The following is a 20,076-nucleotide window of genomic DNA, read 5'->3' as shown; positions in this document are numbered from 1 at the left end:
CTGAGTGACAGCTGCCATTTTCCTGCCCAAGGGCCTTTCTGGGAAAGGCTCACCACTCCCTCATACCAACCCAAAGCTTCACTGCCCTTACGAACCCCACCCTTAACTGCCCACATCAGGAACCACCTGGCTCTAATCCCTGAGCCTCCCCCAGAAAAGTCTTGAACCCCAAGCCTGTGTTGCCTATCTCCGTCTATGGAGAGATGGCCTTTATTTTTCCGCTCCACCAAACACTCTCCTGTGTGTATCTCTGCCTTGTCGCCTACTTTCATTTCTCACTCTCCCATCTCCCTGTTCCTAGCTTTCCTTCCAGTCACTAATAAAAGTTTAGGAAAAACAGGTCTTTGAGATGTGGTAAGTGGGTTTAGTCATGTTGCTTTGCAAGGGCCTTTAGCTGACTACACAGAAATTGTCTAGGAAAACATGCATCCAGATTTCAGAAGTAAAACTTGAGTCCCAGTAATCATGTCATTGGTGGAATTATTGAATACCCTGATATAAAAGATCAGTGGATTTGAAAAGTTAATACTATCCTCCTTTTAAATAATAAGACATAATACTCAAAATGTCTGGGGTGAGGGTGGGAGACAGAGCTACTAGAGTTGAAAATCTGTTGATATCACCATAAATTTGATTGGTAGCTTCTGACTCCATGGATGACAGCAGTGAAACTGGCAGCTAGATGTTCTGAGTATTTTAGGTATAGAACATAAGAATTGGGAAGAGTGGTCACTAAGAGAAAACTGTCTTTTGTAGTGGTCCTGTTGTGTGACTCAACATGCACCGGGTTTTGTAGGCTTAGTTTCAGGATAAAATTTATTACCAGCAGCAATAAACTGATGGCACTAAATTCAGGCTATCAAGTAGCATGTCACCTCCCATTAGAAAACAGTATCCTGGAAAGACAAAGCCATCTATGTGCAAATGTTCATTTTGCTAAGAACCAAAACAAAAGCAAGCTTTTCAGTTTTTTATACTGCATTTGAACTTTATAATGCGTGACACTGTTATACAAGGTCAGATTTTTAAATCAAATGGCATGAAATTTGAATCTAACTTCTAACAACATACAGAGGAGACTGATAAGGAAAAAAGAAGAGAAGACTATTAGGGTGCATACACAGAATGAAAGATAAAAAAATTAAAAATTAAGTTAGAATCTAAGGATATTAGAATTTTGAAGTAAAACAGGATCAGAGATCACTGGCTCCAAATCATTTCATTTTTTTAAGGATAAGGAAACTAAAATCCAAGAGAAGCCTAAGAAATTAACTGCTAATTAGTCTACTCTGTCAAACTAGGCTCCATGCAGTTATCCAAACAGGCCTCTCAGCTCCCCTCTAAGCCACCTCTCTAAGGCCCAACTTCCACCTGTCCAATTCTACTTCCACTTTTACAGGCTTTCATAGGCCATCTCAAGATTCTATCCCTGCTCCACAGCTTTCCTCTAACAGGGAGAACCCAGTGCTGGGTTTTTCCTCCAAAGCCCTCAGCACTTTCATGCTCTCTCATCAATCATCTTTTCCAGGTGAACTGATTGTACTATAATAATTTTCACATTAAGTATTTAAATGAGCAGCTCCTTTGCAGATATTTTCTTTAAGATTAGATACAATATAAATCCAAGCTTGGTCCACATACCCATTATATCAAAGAATTCATCTAAAGCACTATGCAATGCTGGGAACTTGTCTCTGTGTTCTTCCAACAGCCATATTAAACAACGTGCTTCTTTTAATGACGTTGGTTCACAGAAGTAATCAAGTTGCTTTCCTTCTATAGAGGCTAGTTTATGGCCATATTTCTCACTCCAGAGGAACGTCATGATGCTAAAATCAAGCTCCTTAAGAGATGCTCCATATCGAGAAAAAAAAGGTCCCGTGGCATCTAAGCCTACAATGAAAACAAAATACAAATCACAACTGGGAAAAAATTTTTACTGGAAAATTATGTGGAGTTTCACATGTTTGAAAGTGGTTCCATTATAGTTTGCTTATATTTTCAGTGAAAATGTTCCAATACTTGAAAACAGACTTGTTTGAGTTATTATGCATTTGTAGAAACACCACAGAACACTAATATACTAAATGCAATAATTTTCAGTATGGTAAGCCAAAGACTTCTATCATTACAAATATATTTTTTTTCACTTAGGAGATGACAAAATGACATTATATTGCTTAAGAAAAATACTATGCTTTTGACTAATGTATAATAACTTTTCATTCTAACTAATAAACTAGTAAAATTTTACAATGTCTTTTTATGTATATTCCATAGCAACGAAACATCAATAACATGCAAAATTTTGCCTAACTGCCTTTAATTCTTCCTCCAATACCTCCAAGAACTGCTCCTTATCTTCCAAAATATCATGGTTCCTCATCATGATACAAAAATCAAGGTGGTCACTATTCCTGTTTTCTTTTTAATATTTTTAGTTGTAGATGTACACATAACTTTATTTTTATTTATTTTTTTTACATGGTGGTGAGGATTGAATCCAGGACCTCAAACATGCAAGGCAAATGCTCTACCCCTTGAACCACAACCCCAGCCCATTATTCCTGTTTTTTACTCCCTGTTCTCCACATCAGAAAATAGGGTGGCTGCAACCTCATAAATTCTCACTGAAAGGATGGTGAATCTTCGTTCCTTCCTAACACAGCCACCAAAAAGCAAAGAGGAAATTCATACAAATTCCTCATCATACCTCTAAATACAGCACTGTCAACCATGCATGGGCCTGAAGTTCTCAAATCAGTAAATGGAGCAGCGATTACTAAAGTCAAAATTACCCTGGATTGCTCACTGCTGTTTCTTTCAGATGAAATAGCTTACAAAGGACATGCTGCATGAGAAATCAGCATAAAACACCAGAATGGGTGGCCACATAAAATACTCATAGAAAAAAATGTCCAAAGAAACCTCCAGTGAAGAAATATATTCACCTTCCCTATCCAATCTCATGTGCAGGCATGTGCTCCAGGAAGGGGGTGTAGGCCAACCATATTACTACTAAAACTAATATTCTCCTACTTGTGCTCTGCTATTTCTTTCTCTCTCCCTCCATCTTTTGCTGAACATATAAACTGGCCTCTCTTGTGTCAAATATTCATGAGGTGATTCCTGGAATTGGAAATTGCTTGCTTTAATTAAATGTATGTGAGTTTACATCAGGGCTATAGTAACATCTTTACTAATTAACAACATTGAGCTAATTTTATACTTTAGTATATATACAAACTTATTAAAGTGATACCTTTACTCCTCAGAATATACATGGGTTATATCACAAGACATAGTCATATTTTCCTGCCAGTCAGCTGCGAGACTGCATTTACCTGAATAAACACTGACTGGCATTCTTCCAATGTAGTCTAACCTATAAAGCCCACTTCTCCAGTTGTGACTCTATCCTCTATGGAAGATTAAATTGTTAAGTGAGAACTTACGAATTTACTTTTTTATTGGACATTATCGGCAATCTTATCACTTAAGAGTGATTTTCTGAGACCAGAAACTTATTAAGACCTATGCTCAGAGCAGGAATATTAAGCTAACTATGCCAAGCTTGCTGCCATCTGACTTTCTCTCTACCAACAGAAATTGACCAGAATCTTCTTTGAAACCCTTAAATTCTACTAACTGCATTTCTATAAAAACTCAAAAAGGTGGGGGTAGCTGGTAGAAGCTGGGCAGGTGCTATTCTTGGGTCTGAGAGCGCTGCTCTCTTTCCTGAGGCCTCCCATAGACTTTTATCAACAGCTGCCAGCTGAATCAACAATCATGCTAGCCTAGTTACCATAATAAATAGCATCTTGGGAGGTACCCAAAGCATCCCTACTCGGTTAGACAGCTACCATACCTGCAGGCTCATTCTGCAGTCCTGCATGGCCTTGGGCAAAAAGCCTGAATGGGAGGTAGGGGATGTCTTCCACATCCTTCCCTTGTGATTCAAAACTACCTACTTGAACCCCAAGGTACATTTCTTCTCATTCTTCAACATAGATTTGCCTGAGGTGCTCCTAAACAATGAGTCCCATCTGCTTGTCCTAATTTTTCTTCACAGAATCTTAATCTTTCTCAACAAGGCTATTGAGCTGCACAATCCCAGAAAGTACTCAATAGCTCCTAGGTTCCAGGGTGTGTTGGTTATACAGGGTAGTGTCTAGTACTCACAAATGTTTAGTATAATACAAGTCTAGATTTCCCTACTGATTTTTATTTTGTTTAGATCTTTTTAAAAAACATACCGTCCCCTTCTATAGAATAACCTAAAAATTATGTGTGGATGGTAGTATTTTTCACCATACACGTGTATCCCACATTTAAAATATCATAAACGATAAGATAGGAAGATAAAAAGAAATCAGAGACCCTACATTTATCCTTCCTACCAGACTAGAATAAAAAGGAACATACCAAAGCTATTAAGTTTCTGGATCCAGGTAGCTAATTTGGGTTCCACTTCTTTAAGCTCACTCAAAACATGAAGAAATACCCTTGTCTTTACTCTATTCTTTTCTTGAATCAAGTGACGAATGACATAGTCCACTGCTTCATTGAGGAAATTTCTGCTAGAAAAACATGTTGTATAGTCTTCTGTGCTCAGAACTTTCCAAGAAAGCAATTCTTTGAGAAGCTTGGAAGGGTTCAGTATACCCGATTTAATCTTGTCAGCATACTGCTTTATGCACTGCAGAATTCTGTCATCAATGAACTGACAATTCTGACCACTGTCTACAGTTTCTAGGAATAAATAACAAAGGTTAAAGTGATAAATTACACTAATTTGCAATGGCGTAACTTAGAAAGAAATAACGTAACATTATATTATATCATAAGATACAATTAAGATTGATTGCTTTATTTTACATAGACAACTCAAGAAACTTTAAATTAGGAATGTAAATATTTAACAATACTTCTATATTCTCTTCATTTCACACCATTCATGTAATAGCATCTAAAATTTTATTTTCTCTAAAATAGTTTTTTTCCCTCAACAATCCCAACCCAATCTCATCACCTCCAAAACTTTATACTCAAGAAATATTTTTAGTTCTTAAACATGCAAAGTTAAAATACATTCACAAAGTTAAAATACATTTTTCAGTAGCAAAGATAATTATGATCAATCTGTAAAAGAGTATTGGTATATTAGATTAAAAAAAAGACAGCAAATGGTAACTATTTCATTTTGGAAATCCAGGCACAATGTAGAAAACTTACTTCAACTTAAAACTAAAAATAAATATACTGGTTAAGATGTATACAGGAATAGTAAAATCACCTATGAGACACCCCCATGTTATTAGAGAATGAAAATACAAGCTGTGCAAGGTAATCTCTAGGAGACCTTTTATGAACTGCCTCTTTATTTGAACTATTCCAGACAATTAGTAGTTAATTTACAGTTCAATATTTTGGAACTTAAATTCACATAGCAGATTGTACAATGCACGGTCAAACATACAATATGCAGGTCAGATATTATGTTCCAATTCAGTTTGAAGAAGAGGAAACACAGTTTGCCTAGAGTTAGCAGCAGGACAGCATGTGAATCACTGTGTACTGCTTCTAAAATGATATTCTTCACACCAATCCCTTCACCATCTAAGAATAATAGAAGATAAAGATGCTAACTGAATTCTATATTTTAGTGATAGTATGAAAATACTAACTGAAATCTATACTTCAATTAAATAATAATATGAGCCTTATAATTCTGTATTTGTACGTTTAAGCAAATGCATACTATTCTTATCATGTTTGGAGTCTGCATACCTTTCTGTTCTTCATTTTTGGGCAGATTACTTTCTCTTAAGTCCTCTTCCATTCTTTCTTGTGCTAATTTTTTTGCTTCTTGTTTTTGGATCTTTCTTTTCAATTTTTTGTCTTCTTTCAGTCTTAGCTTCTCTAGGCTGATAAACATTTACAATTAGTGATAATTTACCTTTGTTAAATGCTCAATGAACTACTTTCTGTTGCCTACTATAGAAAACATTCTCCAAGCAATAGGCTGTGACTTTTAATTAAGAAAGCTATGTATAATTTGTATAGATGTTATTTCCATGTACATAATGTATATAAATTACTTCCATGTATATAACATATATAAATTATTTCCACATATATAATGTATATAAATTACTATGCTGGGTGAATAAGAATAGTACATGTACTCTGCAAGCAAGATCCCATAATAAAATATTATTTTCACCCCAATAACAACATGGGAATTTGGTTGATTTGGTTACACTGATTTCTTTTCAACAAATAATTCTATACATCTTTTCTTTTGGTTTTTCTTGGTCACAAATTATAAGAAAAAAAATCACTTTTTAGGATGAAAAACAAGAAGCAGGACCGAAAAGAAAAGAAAAAAGGATTGGAATTATTTGATCTGAACAGAAAGATACAGAGGTGAAAAATTTTGACAATACACTAAGTATTTCAAGGTAAGAAATAGTCATTGGTTCAAAATGTTTGGTGGAGAAACAAAAAAGCAAAAATGCTTTTGAAATTAACAGCCAAAAGCTAAATATATAATTTTTGTTAAATGCCAAATCTGTTGAAAAGTAATTTCATAACATGAAATGTTATAATTTTACTTACAAGTTCAACCACTAAATAGTGACTTTTTCAAATTTTCAGTATTTAATCATTCTAAAGCTAGTTCTGTTTTAAATATACATAAAAATAATTTTAAAAATACTTATTTATATATGTGTGCACAGCCAATTTTAAAAAATAGCACAATTTAGAAATCTGCATTTAACAGAGTTATATTCTAAGAGACAATATAAAAACTACTGATTGATTGTTAAAAATCTTACCTAGAACATTTCTGTTTCAGAATAGGTCTTGGAGGAACCTTTTCTTTTATGACCTTGTGTTCAAACTTTAAATAAAACAAAGACATCCAAAATTTGTCTCATACTCCCATGACATAAAGCACAAAACCACAAGTAACAAATATTTCAGAAGCACACACAATGTTCAATTTGATAGAGAACAGTGATGATGTTTTGACCCAGACAAAAGCCCAGAAAGCTTTAGCAAAATAATTTACTGAAAAGGGGAACAAGAGAGTAGACACACTTTATGAAGAAACTTTAAATAATTAAGGGTAAGCAGAAGATCCAATAAATTATATATTTTATAATTACCCACTCCTGCCACATTCAGATGGTGAAGTTAAAGGTAATCCCTCAAGGCACTCTTCCCCTTCCCTAAAACCCACACCTCCACCACTACCCCTTTTGGGGTATTAATAAAATGGAAGTTATCAAAAAGAGTAAAACCAAAATATAAAAAGTGTGCTTTTCCTAGGAGGAAATAAAAGAATGTGAAAATGCTTCACTGCAATGCATGTCCTAATATTTATTTTCTTAAATGATATAACTTTTTTTTTCTTACAAAAAACAAGATTCAAATCACACAACTTCCTCAAACTTAAAACATTTTAACAGGTGTAAACATTTTGGTTACAAATTTAATAAAGTTTCTCCTTTATTAGATACTTACTTCACATTTAACTTGACCACCACTGCTAAAGATGATAATCTTAGAAATGATACCTTCACAGTCAGGGGTAAGACAAATTCCTTGTAGAAAATCCTATTTGATTTAAAAGAAGAAGAATGTTATGTGTAGGAGGGATAAATCTATGCATGTATACCATTTTTTTAAACTTCGTTTTTAGCTGTAGAAGGACACAATACCTTTATTTTATTTATTTATTTATTTTTATGTGGCGCTGAGGATCGAACTCAGTGTCTTACACATGCTAGGTGGGTGCTCTACCACTGAGGCACAATCCCAGCCCCAACACATCCACAAAGTACATTCAAAATATACTATGAAATTTCCTTTAGGGAGGCAACGAAAGTGCCTGATTGCTGCAATTTCAGAGCCTTCTTATAGGAAGACTGTATCCACACGTATGGGGCAGACCTGTCCCTGTGACTTGCTTTGTGGTAAAGGAAGTCAAACTGCCATAGCATACACCAGGTCTAAATGAACACTCTAGGAAACACAGTGTGAACTGGCTATTGTTCTTTTCCCTCTGATAAAGAAACATGTTCCAAAAAAAGTACAACTTGGATTTGGAAATAAAGAACATGGCCACAGAGAATAGACCCGGCTGCAGCTCAACCCTGGCCAACAACTACAAAACTTCAGGACAAGTAATATAACCAAGAAAAGACCCTCTCATTGTTAGCCACAAAATATTTTGGTTGTATATTACTTCAGCATATCATAGTGAAAGCTGACTAATTAATAGAAGGTATTTAGAATTCTGGGAATGGTTAAGACAACTAATGGAGAGTACATAGCTTACAAAACTCAATGTAAGTAAAAAGACAGTAGAAGTGGCTCCAGGGTTACAGTTATATCTCTAGCTATCTATGTGAAAATTAGTTTCTACCAAACTTACATAATTCCAACTGCTAAAAGACACCTAATATAATCACATTTTTTTCCCACTAGGCATAATGGTTTGCATAGGGCTATACAGTATTAAAAAAGGCTTTTTTTTTTAAGTCCACAGATTATATAGATCAGAAATAAACATTGTAACAAGGAAATATGACTGTAAAATTGTGCCCTCTTCCAAAGTATTCTAACTAATGGATTAACCAATCATTATATTGATAATAAGAATAAACCCCTGAGAAATGGCAGTATAAAATTTAAGTTAATTTCTTAGGACAAATTACCTTAACCAATTTTGGCAAAAAACTAAAATGTTGGAACCTTAATTCTACATCAACGCTTTCAATCTATGATGAGCTAAATTGTCAGTGCGTAATTTAAGATCTGTATTTTAAAACAAGAAAAAATCAAATTTTTATTTCTGATCATAACATCACAATACAAAAATTAATTAAATAATTTTTTAAAGGCCTCTACAGTTACTCCCTTCATACTTGTATAAAATTTAAAAACTCATTTTCCACTTTATTGTTAAAATCATAACTTAAAACTTTCTAATGAAGTCTAGAATCCTCAGGAAGGAATTTATATTCACTTGAAGACTTTTTAAAATTTTTTTTAAACATTCAATACACATATTTAAAAAATCCAGACAATCTTTATTGCGGCTTACCTTGTCAATTTTATCATTAAAGGTGGTTGTTTTTAACTTCTTCCAGCAGTTCATGTGAAATTCTATTTTACAATACTGGCAACAGCTGATTCGTATAAAACCCTGGGTTTCAAAACATTTTAATTCACATTTTAAAGATGTCTACGCACATACACTTACTCATTCCCTCATAGCACACATATTAAGATAAAAAGAACTGTTGCATTCACTTGGCAGATATAACTAGATAATCTATCTCCTTGAAGAGGGATAAAATACTCTGTACTACAAAATGCTGAGTTCTATAGATACAGAACTTGGCAAACATCTTCATTTCCACAGCTGACATCTGCATTATCCTTTACAGAATATCAAATATCTTAACAAACATTTCATCTGATCTACTAATCTAAGAGTAGGGCAGTTATCTTCTTGAATAAACCAAAAACTTAATCACTTAATTAAGCATAAGTTAGGTTTTTAGGGTTTAATTCAGTGATTGCACTGGCCTTTATATTCTTGAACTCAATTTTTACAAGGCATTAGAAATCCAACAAATCAGAGGTAACAATATCACTTTGTTTCCTATGTTCCTAAGGAAGAGGCAGTTACATGAAACATGGCTAGAGGAGGAAATGAAATTAGCTAGCCTGTCATCTATGGTCACCATACCAGCCCAAAGCATTTATTTCCGTGGCCCTGGCTTCCCATGGTGTGAGATGACCTAAAAAAGTCCAGGCTAAGGGGCAGGCAAGGTGACAACTTGGGTGCCTCCAATTACAGAATTTATTCTGGATTCATTTTTAAGGCATGACTTTGCAAGTTAATGTTCCATTGTACATTTCATTTTTTACCTTAAAGTCTGGATCAGTTATGTATATCTGGATTTTGGAATATCCACGACACTTCTGATAGCAACAAATAGCATCTGGCACTGGAGGGAACCTGCATTCTTCAACAAATTTCTCTAACAGCATCTAAAGCAAAATAAGCAAATCTGATAGTGTCACAACACTGATTTGTCAATAAAAATGCTTGTGATTCCTCTTGCCATCAAAACATTTTCAGCATAGAAATGAATGTTTTTACCCAGGACAAATTATATGTATACAACTTTTAAAGATTTTCCTTTTAAAAGGAAGCTGATACAAAGATACGTAAACAAAGAGAAATGAACAAATTCTTGTTTTTAGAATTTCAGTCAGAATCAAAATCTTGTCCTCTGTTATCATCAAAACTGGTTTTGTAATTTGTAGTTTTTAGAAATCTACTTTAAGAATCAAGAGGGAAGCTGGGTGTAATGGCGCATGCCTGTAATCCCAGTGATTTAGGAGGCTGGGGCAGAAGGATCACAAGTTCAAGGCTAGTCTTACCATCTTAGGCCCTAAGCAACTTAGCAAGAACCTGTCTCAAGATAATATACAAAAAGGGCTGGGAATGGCTCAGTGGTAAAATATCTCTGGGTTCACTCCCCAGAAACCAGGGGAAAAAAAAAAAAAAAGGAAAGAATTAAGTCGAATAATTAAGATAAAATAAGCCTTAGGGCAAGCCTGAAAATCCTATGATTCATCTCTTTCTCAATGTAACTTGATCTAAAATCCTAACACTACCATTCATCTATCTCTGCCACATGTGTTTGTTAATACTCTAGAGAATTAGAAGCCCCCAAGAGACTAACACCATGCTTTCAGTACTGGTTTTTTGTTGTCAATAACTTGTATATCTTCATCCCAATATGGTATAATGAGAGGAAAATCTAATAATCTCTGTGCTTTATTTTTCTGTAACAGCTTTGTTGATATAAATATAATAAAACTTACATAAGAGTACAGTTCAGTGGCTTTTAATATATCCAAAATGTTGTACAACCATCACCAATCTAAATTTAGATCATTTTCATCGTCCAACAAGGAACTCAATACCATTAGCAGTTCTTCATCTTTTTCCCCTAATGCCCAGACCTAGACAATCTATTTTCTGTCTCTGTATACAGATTTGCCTATTCTGGATATTTCATATATACAGAATCATACAGCATGTGACCTTTGTGTATGGCTTCTTTTATTTCGTACAGTGTTTGCAAGACTCATGCATGTTGTATCATATATCAGTACTTATTGTTTATTCATCAGTGGATACTTGGGTTGTTCCCCCTTTGGGGCTATTATCAATTGTGCTGCTATAAACATTCATGTACAAGTTTTGGGGAGAACATGTTTTCCTTTTTTTGTACAAATCTAGGAGTGGAAATGCTGTGTCACATGGTAACCCTATGTTTAACTATTTGAGGAACTGCCAGTCTTGTTGTCCCAAAGCAGCTGCACCATTTTACATTACAAACTGCAAAGTATGAATGTTATAATATTTCCATACCCTTGCCAACACTTAATATCTATGCATATCCTCAGAGTGTGAACCAGTATCTCACTGTGATTTTTATTTGCATTTCCTTAATGGTTAACAATATTGTACTAATGGGTTATCACTATATTTTCTTTGCAGATATGTTTATTATATACTTGTAAATTCGATTATTTGTCTTTTACTATTACGTTGTAAAAGTTGGCCCCTGTAATTTTAAAAGCTTCATACAAAAGCAAGTTCTGGTATATGAGACAAAATTTAGTTTTTCCAGAATTGGTAAAGCATCCATATGGCTCCAGAAATGACACTAAATTCCTAATTCAATTCATAAACTCAGGTACCATCTCAATAATGATATTAATATAATAAAACAGTAATACTGTACCTTCCTCTAAGTACAACCAGTACAGCATCCTGCTTAATAACACATGCTCTAATGTCAGAATGCCTGGACTCAAGTTCCAGCTTTACCACTTCCTTGATGCTTAACCATGAGCTCATCACTTCATCTATCTAAACTGTAAAATGGAAATGATCATACTACACAATTCTCAAGGCTGCTGTAAGGAAAATGTAATGATGAATGGAAGGTGTGTCACTAGTACCTAGGAAACGTGCATTAAAAGTCATTGTTTCTCTTTCAAGGGAGAATGCATGTCAGGGACTGTGAGGAGAGTACTACTGTCTGTCTTTCAACACCTGCATCACTTAACATGGATGGGCATTTATAGCTAGCAGGGAACACTCTCAAAAACAAACTGTTACCTTTATTTTCTCTGGCTGAGACTCTTCAATAATCACATTACTGGTGGGCCAAGTTAACACTCCTGGAAGACGACAAATCAAGGTTTTTGCTTTCTCAAAGTGATTGAGAGCTTCTAGGAATCTAAAATCAGAATTAGGGAAAAAAAAGACACTGAAGATGTGATGTGATATTTTCATTTACTACAAGAGTTCGAAAGACCTAGAGCTTCTTGGTAGGAGTACCTTCAATAAAACATCAGATGGAAGTATTCAATGAACACTAAATTTCCTTTAAATAAAACTAAAGTTTATTGCTGCTTGCTATTACAGTAATATAAACTAAATATAACTGTGTCCTGGCCTTTGCCTTTATCATGGTAAGGTGCATGCTAGTCCTTTTAAAATGCAACTTTGTTCCATTCAAAAAAAGATACTGAAGTGTTGGATTATGAAGTTAATGAGGGCTTTATTCTCTTTAGACTAAAAAAAGAGATTTCCTGCTTTCTCCAATCTTGAAACTATTTTCTAATTTAAAAACTTATTTTTGCCTATACATATGTAAAGATTCATATGTAGGGCTGGGGTTGTAGCTCAGTGGTAGTAGAGTGCTTGCCTTGCATGCATGAAGCACTAGGTTCGATCCTCAGCACCATATAAAAATAAACAAATAAAAATAAAGTTTAAAAAAAAGCCAATAACTCACTGGACAAAAAATTGAAAAAAATAAAAAGATTTATATGTAGAAAAGCTAGACTACCATCCACCATAAGATAATTATCAATAGCAGGATACAAATGGTACATTACAATGCCAAAAAGCAGCTATTAGACTTTTACCCACATCATATTACTTAGGAATTAAAATGTAAATGCCTTTCAACATGGCAAAGACTTTTCAGTTTACCACATTTCCATGATTTTACACATTTATGTTTCTTTCCTGGACCTTGTGAATACCAGCACATCACCGTTGCATTAAACAAGTATGTCCTAACAATTTACACTACACTTTGAAATTAATTTCATTTGCTATTACTATAAAGGTGATTGCTAAATCCTATTTCCCTTGTAACTACTTGATCCTTTCAGACCGATTCAAAAGTAACTTCATGAAGTAAAAGAATTTTCTTTAATCTTTAAAAATCTACAAAGAGGTTCCAGGCACACTCTAAGATTGGGTTTCCAAGAATCTCATAAAACTTTCCCTAAAAAGTTAGATGAAAATATGAGGAAAATTAAAAGTTATAAGAGATATTTCAATCAGTGAACAATTATTTCTTTATAATGTAACCTATGTATATTGAATGCAAGTGGTTGGAAACACATATTTCTTTTTTTAAAGCCCAAGACACAATCCTGTTCCTTTAAGGGTCATACAGGCAATCTGGGGAGACAAGACTAAGAGCAATGAAACATTTAGAGAAAAGTTGTATTTTGAACTTGGAATAAGGATTTCTACTATAATAGAAATTCAGAAAGGTTTTTATGCTTAACTCATGGTGTGTTTAATATCATCTTAACTTGTACCTTTTATTAAAAACACTTTCATACAATTTTTTTGGAAATAGGTGCTTATATCAAAATGTATAAACCATATTTTAAAATACTAATTTATATCAATTCAGTCACCATTTATAGATGAAATATACAAATGGATATTAAATTCTTCATGGTAAATACTCTATTACTGACTTTCTTATGAATTACAAAATTAAGAAGCATCAAGAATTGCACTGATTGATCTTGCTTTAATACTTAATATTGATACTAAGATGTCAGCTCCTCAAAGTAAATCACAATCATAATAGTGTGCCAGACATAAGGTAACAAAATAATTCCAGAAAAAGGATCATCATCACATTAAGACTTCAAATTTATCAGCCTGGAAATTAATGTCATTTCTACTAACCTGTTTTTTTTTAAATATACTTTTCCAATTCCACAATAGGCCAAGCAATCAAGTCCCTCATTGGGGTAGTGTTCAATAATCCTTTTAAACTGGTTTTCAGCTTCAGATAATTCCTTTAATAAAGGTGAGAACAATAATCACTTATGTAAGAAGAAAAATGTTAAAACAGACTTTACCCCAAAGTTGATTCCTTTCATGTAATATTAAAAAACAACTGTATATTAAAAAATTCTTATGGAAAAATTATACTCTCTGCATTTCATTTTCTTAGAAGTTATACAAATTTCCTGTAGCTAATCAGATGAACATGGAAATCCAGGAATTCAACAAATCCAACCTTGCCGAAAATATAAGACAGCCAACTATATAAACGTTTCTTTGTACACACAAAGTGATGGCCTATGCTGGCTAATACTATAAGATGTAAATTCATGATTAAAAACACACAAATACAAACACACACATGCACACACATTGTAATCTACATCCTATTAAGTATTGCTCTCTTAGACAAAAGCTATCTTAAAAATAGCCCTAAAAAAAAAAATAGCCCTTTAGAGGCATTCCAAGAATGTCTGAAACAAGGGCTGAACTGTGGTCAACACATGGCTTCCTTAAGGGTCTATGCTGATGAAAATCTTTTAAATGCATAAATTCTACCATATTCATAGTTTTTTTTTTAAATTTGTCTATTTTACAGTAAATCATGAGTATAACAAACTATTTCTTCAATTCCAATAAGGGAAAGCATGACATTTATTATTCTGTCAAGAGAGAATTAAAATCATGAAGTCCTGTTTCCATTGATATATTATAAAACAGAATTAGACAGGCATTAATAGAAGGCATTCCATCTGTCACATCAAGAACAAGGAAAATGAACCTCAGGCACTACAGATTCTCAGAAGTGAGTAAAACATGAACGTCAAGTTTGATCTTAACTAGGTAGCAATTTAGAGTTGAACTTTCATTTTATCAGGGAAGTTTAGCATCCAAGTTGGCAGAAAGGATATGTTATAATACTTGAAATCATTCTAGAGAACCTCAAACAAGGTTATAACACTGAATAGCACAGGTAAGTAAGCATCCCAGGAAAGTAAAAGAAGAGCATGAGTAATGGGGACCACTAGAGCTCACACCTACACGCAGACCATATGCCATTACCTGAATCCTGCACTTAAGAATTAACCAAACACCAAACTACTCATCACCCAGAACTAAGAGCTATTAAGTATGGTCATGTTTACTTCAGTTTTCTAATAAAACAGCATAACACAGAGTTGAGATCTCCTTTCTAACTTCCTCAGGCCCATTCCCTCTTTTATCAATAAATGTTGTCATTATCTTAAATATGATAAACGGGTAGTCCATGATTTTTTTTCAGTTTTACAAAATGCAGAGATATCCATAAACAATATTTAGTATTGTTCTATACGAAATTATACACTAGTGTTATCACAATGTTTGTGTTCTCCAACCTGCTCTTTTCCTTCAACTTTATGTTTTTGCAATTTGCTTACCATGATATATTAGATTCTTTATTTTTTATGTAAGTAAGATGTAGAATCCCAGTACTGCAAGCATTACTTTTTTCTAATAGGAATACAAAGTTTTCTTTAAAAAAAAAAAAAGAAAAAAAAAAGCACAAACTATTTAAATTTAGCTATTTCAGCCTTTCAAGAAAGTACACAGAAGGAAATGAGCCAAAATAGAAAAACAGTTTTTACATATCTTACAAAACCAATATCCTATTTTAATTGTTTGTTCTCTGTGTTACAATCTTACCTCAGGCTGTCCTATTCCAAGCAGAGAAATGGCAAGTCCATATACTACTAATACATAGTTAATCATGGCCAGGTTCAATTGCTGTCAATAAAAAGGCTTTAGTTAAAAATCTAAACATAAATCTGCCAGTTTACATCACATTAACCTTCTAGCCACAGCAGTGTAATAACATCACTAAACAAGTGTAATTACATCATTCATCAGTATGATTGAATTAAAGATCAAATAGAATTAGAAAATATATTTTGCAAATACAAAACTGTTATATTCATATCAAGTATTTAAAACACAAAATCAGTGTTGGGGTTGTGGCTCAGCGGTAGAGTGCTCGCCTAGCATGAGCGAGGCCTTGGGTTCGATCCTCAGCACCGCATAAAATAAATAAATAAAATAAAGGTATTGTGTCCAACTACAACTAAAAAATAAATAAATAAATAAATAAATAAAACACAGAATCAGTTGTTTAAGGCATAGTTCATAATAAATTAGAATAATTTTTAATTAAAATCATATGCTTTTGCATATGTTAGTAACAGATTAAGTAAGATATCTGCTCTTTCACAATCTTGCTTAAGCTACTCATTTATCTAGTTAATACCTTCTTGCTGGATAAAAAAATGCAACCTAAAAGTGAGTCCAAATTCTTGATTTATTAAAAGTCTCCTTTTCATAAAAGTAAAGGCCAGAAGGTTCTGATAACCCAAACAATAGTCAAAAAGAGAACATAAGCATGGATCATACATTGAATGTAATCACAAACTCTGAATTGGGATCATCACCTATGCCCCACAACCTGGAGGAGATTCACCTGCTCCCAGCCCAGGTATAACATATATAAATTCGAGTTAAAGCCTTGATTTTTTCTAAATTCATCTGAGGTGCACTGGTATTGATAAACAAGTTATGATTTGGCAATTTTACCTTTATTTTTTGAGGATCTAAACCATTTAGCAACTCTGTAAAGGCCTGCGCAGCACTTCGGCAACGCTGCTCCAATAAGGCTGTGTAACCATCTTGAATTAAGCTTCTTAGCATTTTCATTATATTAGCAAAATCCTACAAAACGGAAAAAAAAAAAAAAAAAGAAAAAGAAATTTTATTTCACTAGTGCAAATCTACAGCTTTTTAGTTCAAAACTTATGATGTTAAGTTCACATTAACACTTTATAAATGATAATAAATATTTAAATAAATACTCAAACTATGCTTTATTCATCATATTCCTTTCTCAGCACAGCACTGCCTCATTATCTTCATTCCTCTGCCACTGCCCATGAGAGGAAAGTTTGATTCATTTTATTCTATACAGTGCAAAGCTTTGCTTACTTTTTCAGTCTATACCAATAATATTTTAAAGTTTTAACAATGTAAGAAGAATACCAAACATCACTAAATAAGTAAATTGTCTGGGACTACAACAATTAGACACATAAGAACACACGACCTATGTACCCAAACAATCAGATTTTAACAACTGTCATCCTGTGCTGAAACAAACATTAATTTTAAGCAAGAAATACGTATTTCAATCGTTAACTACTCCTGCTTCACATGTACTTAAATATAACCAGAAAAAAATTATTGAGAGAGTACAATATTAAATAAAAGGAAAAACATAAAAAATAAAAACAAAATTGACATAATATACTCAAATAAAGTGATAAACTCTTTGCAAGTTGAAAACATATGTACACAAACATTATAATGTGAATTCAGATTTTAGTTACATGGCAATAGCCTTAAGTTACAAAAGTTCCACAAAGATGACAGAGGTAAGACATTAAGATAAAGTCTCGTCATCCTTGCCATACATGTGTACACCATTCAGAGAACAGAAAATACTAATCTAAACAATATACTCCTCACTGTTCCTAACAATAAAGACTCAAAAGGTAAACTGCTTGTAGAGTTTAGTCACAGATTAACAAAAGATTCCTGACGGTTTCTAGCCAATGAACCAAAATATAGGACAACTTTCCCCAAAAATATGATGGAAAAGAACAATTCTCATATTAACCTGGTTATCCACTATAGTATTTAAAACACACATGATAGCCACATTTGTTTTAAGATGTGAATTTGAGATTACAGACCATGAAGTGCTGTTCTGTCAATCACTAGTTATTCACCTTTTTTAAAAATATTTTTAGTTGTCAATGGATCTTTATTTTATTTATTTATATGTGGTGCTGAGAATTGAACCTAGTGCCTCACACATGCTAGGCAAGCACTCTTCCATTGAGCTTCCACCCCAGCCCAAATATGCTGTTTTAATCTCCTTTCTTGTTCTAGGAACAGATCCACATAGCCTTGGAAATTATTTCCCTTAACATAACTTAACATAGGATATCTGTACTGTAAGTTTCATCAAAGCAGGTTGGACAGTGTCAATGCAGACTCCCTCTGTCTGCAACATCTGGGAGGGGCCCAATAAAAACGTATTGAATAAACAATGGGTTCACAAACAACTATCATAAATAATCTTTTTACCTTCACAGGCTTTTATTTTTTTTTAAGTCCTTCAGGGTTTTTAGAGTCAGTAAAAATATAAAAACATATAATTAAAAAATCTCCAACTGTTAACAAATTCTAAAACTGCTTTTATTCAAATGATTAGAAATCTGTTTCAGTCCTTTGTAAGATGTTATATAGACCTAAATAATTAATTGAATTTTAAATGACCCATAAATTTTGAAGCAATTATCCTATTCCATGATATAAATTTTCATCACTAAATAACATAAAAAGAATTTACCAAGTTTATTGTGTAAAGTAGGCATAATGAAACTGCATATGTTTAAATCATTTTAAATTATCCAAATCTTTGAAAAATATTTCAAGTTAGTATTACTATTAAATCTTTGGCAACAAATTCTACAGTTCTAACCACTGGTTAAATCTCTGGGTAACAATTTTTGAATTAGTATTTAAATTAATGATAGTCCGGTTTCTTAGCAAGCATATATTAATTCATGACCAGAGCTTTGCTATTTCTACTGGAAAAGCTTTTTCCATTACCTGGTGTGCAGCTCTGGAAGATTTAGAAAACTGTTTCTCCAAGATGTTTTTCAAATCAACTGGTAAAGTCAACTGTGAACTAGAACTAAAAGAGAAAAGCATGTTTTAAATCATCTTAAAATAAAACAGTCCTGTTTATATAAAGAAAAATACGGAGTAAATGGACAGTCACATGTGAGTTCCTAAATAGAAATATTACTAAGACACTGATTTCCCCAAATTACTCTCTAAATCCAATGTAATTTCAATAAAAAGTCCCTATAAAATTAGAGAAAAAAAAATACCTGAATTTCTCTGATTCATTGTTTCGGGATTTTTGTTTTCCTTTATGTTTTGGAGGCTGACCTGTGAATACAAAAGCATTTGTTTCTGAGATCCATACATAAAAATCCACAAGCCTGAGAGCAAAACAATAAAAACATATGTAAATTGGAATAAGAAAGCCAAAAAGCAATACTGTGTGAGAGCATAATTACGAACAGGTAAGCCAGAAAGGAAGGCAGGCACTGATGATGGTATTCTATGTATGATGTAAAATTATTACAAAGATAAATTATAATGGTGATAATAGTTATTTAGGTTTGCAGCAGATACAGAGAGATATAGGCAAGGGCTCCTATTCTCAGGCAGTTTACAATCAGATGGGAAGAAAGGACACATCTTTTTAGTAATGAAGATAAGAAAAGACTGTGCCATTACTGACACATTAATTCCACAGCCAGTAACTTCTCTCCTAACTACAGAAGGAAGAAATCACCCATCTAAGGCAGTGTGGTTGGGGAAAGGGTTGGTGAGGATGCAGCCTTTCTTTGGTCTTAAGATGAATGATTTGGACAGACTGGTTGGAACCCAAGAGTAGAATTCATTTATAAATACTAAGTAAACCTGTACAATCTAAAGAGCTCTAGCACGATAGAAGGCTAGAAAATGACTGCAAAGGCAGGCTGGTGTGAGTGTTCGCAAACCCTTTTGCTTCAGATACCCATGATTCATCAGGCTAGCCTTTATCACACTGGCAGGAATACAAGCCTCTGTGTAGCAGGGGAGTGACACATTCAAAGCTAGGTGGAACAGTGAGCATGGCAGAAGGACAGAGAATATGTGCTAGGTTTGTGGGGACAGCACAGAGCCAATCAAGGTCAATGAAATAAGAAGGGTGG

The 20,076-nt window shown here is 33.6% G+C and overlaps 1 protein-coding gene across 9 annotated transcripts in view; it reads right to left on the bottom strand.

The window, feature by feature from the left end:
• Positions 1–20,076, bottom strand: part of Ttc3 (tetratricopeptide repeat domain 3) — a 117,939-nt gene that overhangs the window by 50,706 nt on the left and 47,157 nt on the right. For 8 of the 9 annotated variants that reach the window (XM_048803668.1, XM_048803665.1, XM_048803664.1 and 5 more), the window contains 13 exons: positions 19,201–19,261; positions 18,917–19,001; positions 16,820–16,954; positions 15,899–15,979; positions 14,114–14,226; positions 12,227–12,347; positions 9,952–10,074; positions 9,119–9,220; positions 7,534–7,626; positions 6,843–6,907; positions 5,791–5,927; positions 4,426–4,752; positions 1,642–1,893 (listed from right to left, as the gene is read on the bottom strand). In XM_048803668.1, coding sequence (XP_048659625.1) covers positions 1,642–1,893; positions 4,426–4,752; positions 5,791–5,927; positions 6,843–6,907; positions 7,534–7,626; positions 9,119–9,220; positions 9,952–10,074; positions 12,227–12,347; positions 14,114–14,226; positions 15,899–15,979; positions 16,820–16,954; positions 18,917–19,001; positions 19,201–19,261 — 1,695 coding nt within the window. Of the gene's footprint in view, positions 1–1,641; positions 1,894–4,425; positions 4,753–5,790; positions 5,928–6,842; positions 6,908–7,533; positions 7,627–9,118; positions 9,221–9,951; positions 10,075–12,226; positions 12,348–14,113; positions 14,227–15,898; positions 15,980–16,819; positions 16,955–18,916; positions 19,002–19,200; positions 19,262–20,076 lie in introns of those variants that run through there. The other variant, XM_048803669.1, reaches the window with a different exon arrangement.

This window comes from Marmota marmota, unplaced genomic scaffold (assembly GCF_001458135.2).
Source record: "Marmota marmota marmota unplaced genomic scaffold, marMar, whole genome shotgun sequence".
NCBI lineage: Eukaryota > Metazoa > Chordata > Mammalia > Rodentia > Sciuridae > Marmota > Marmota marmota.
Note: the sequence above shows the minus strand (reverse complement) of the source record. Positions and strands in the feature narration are given on the sequence as shown.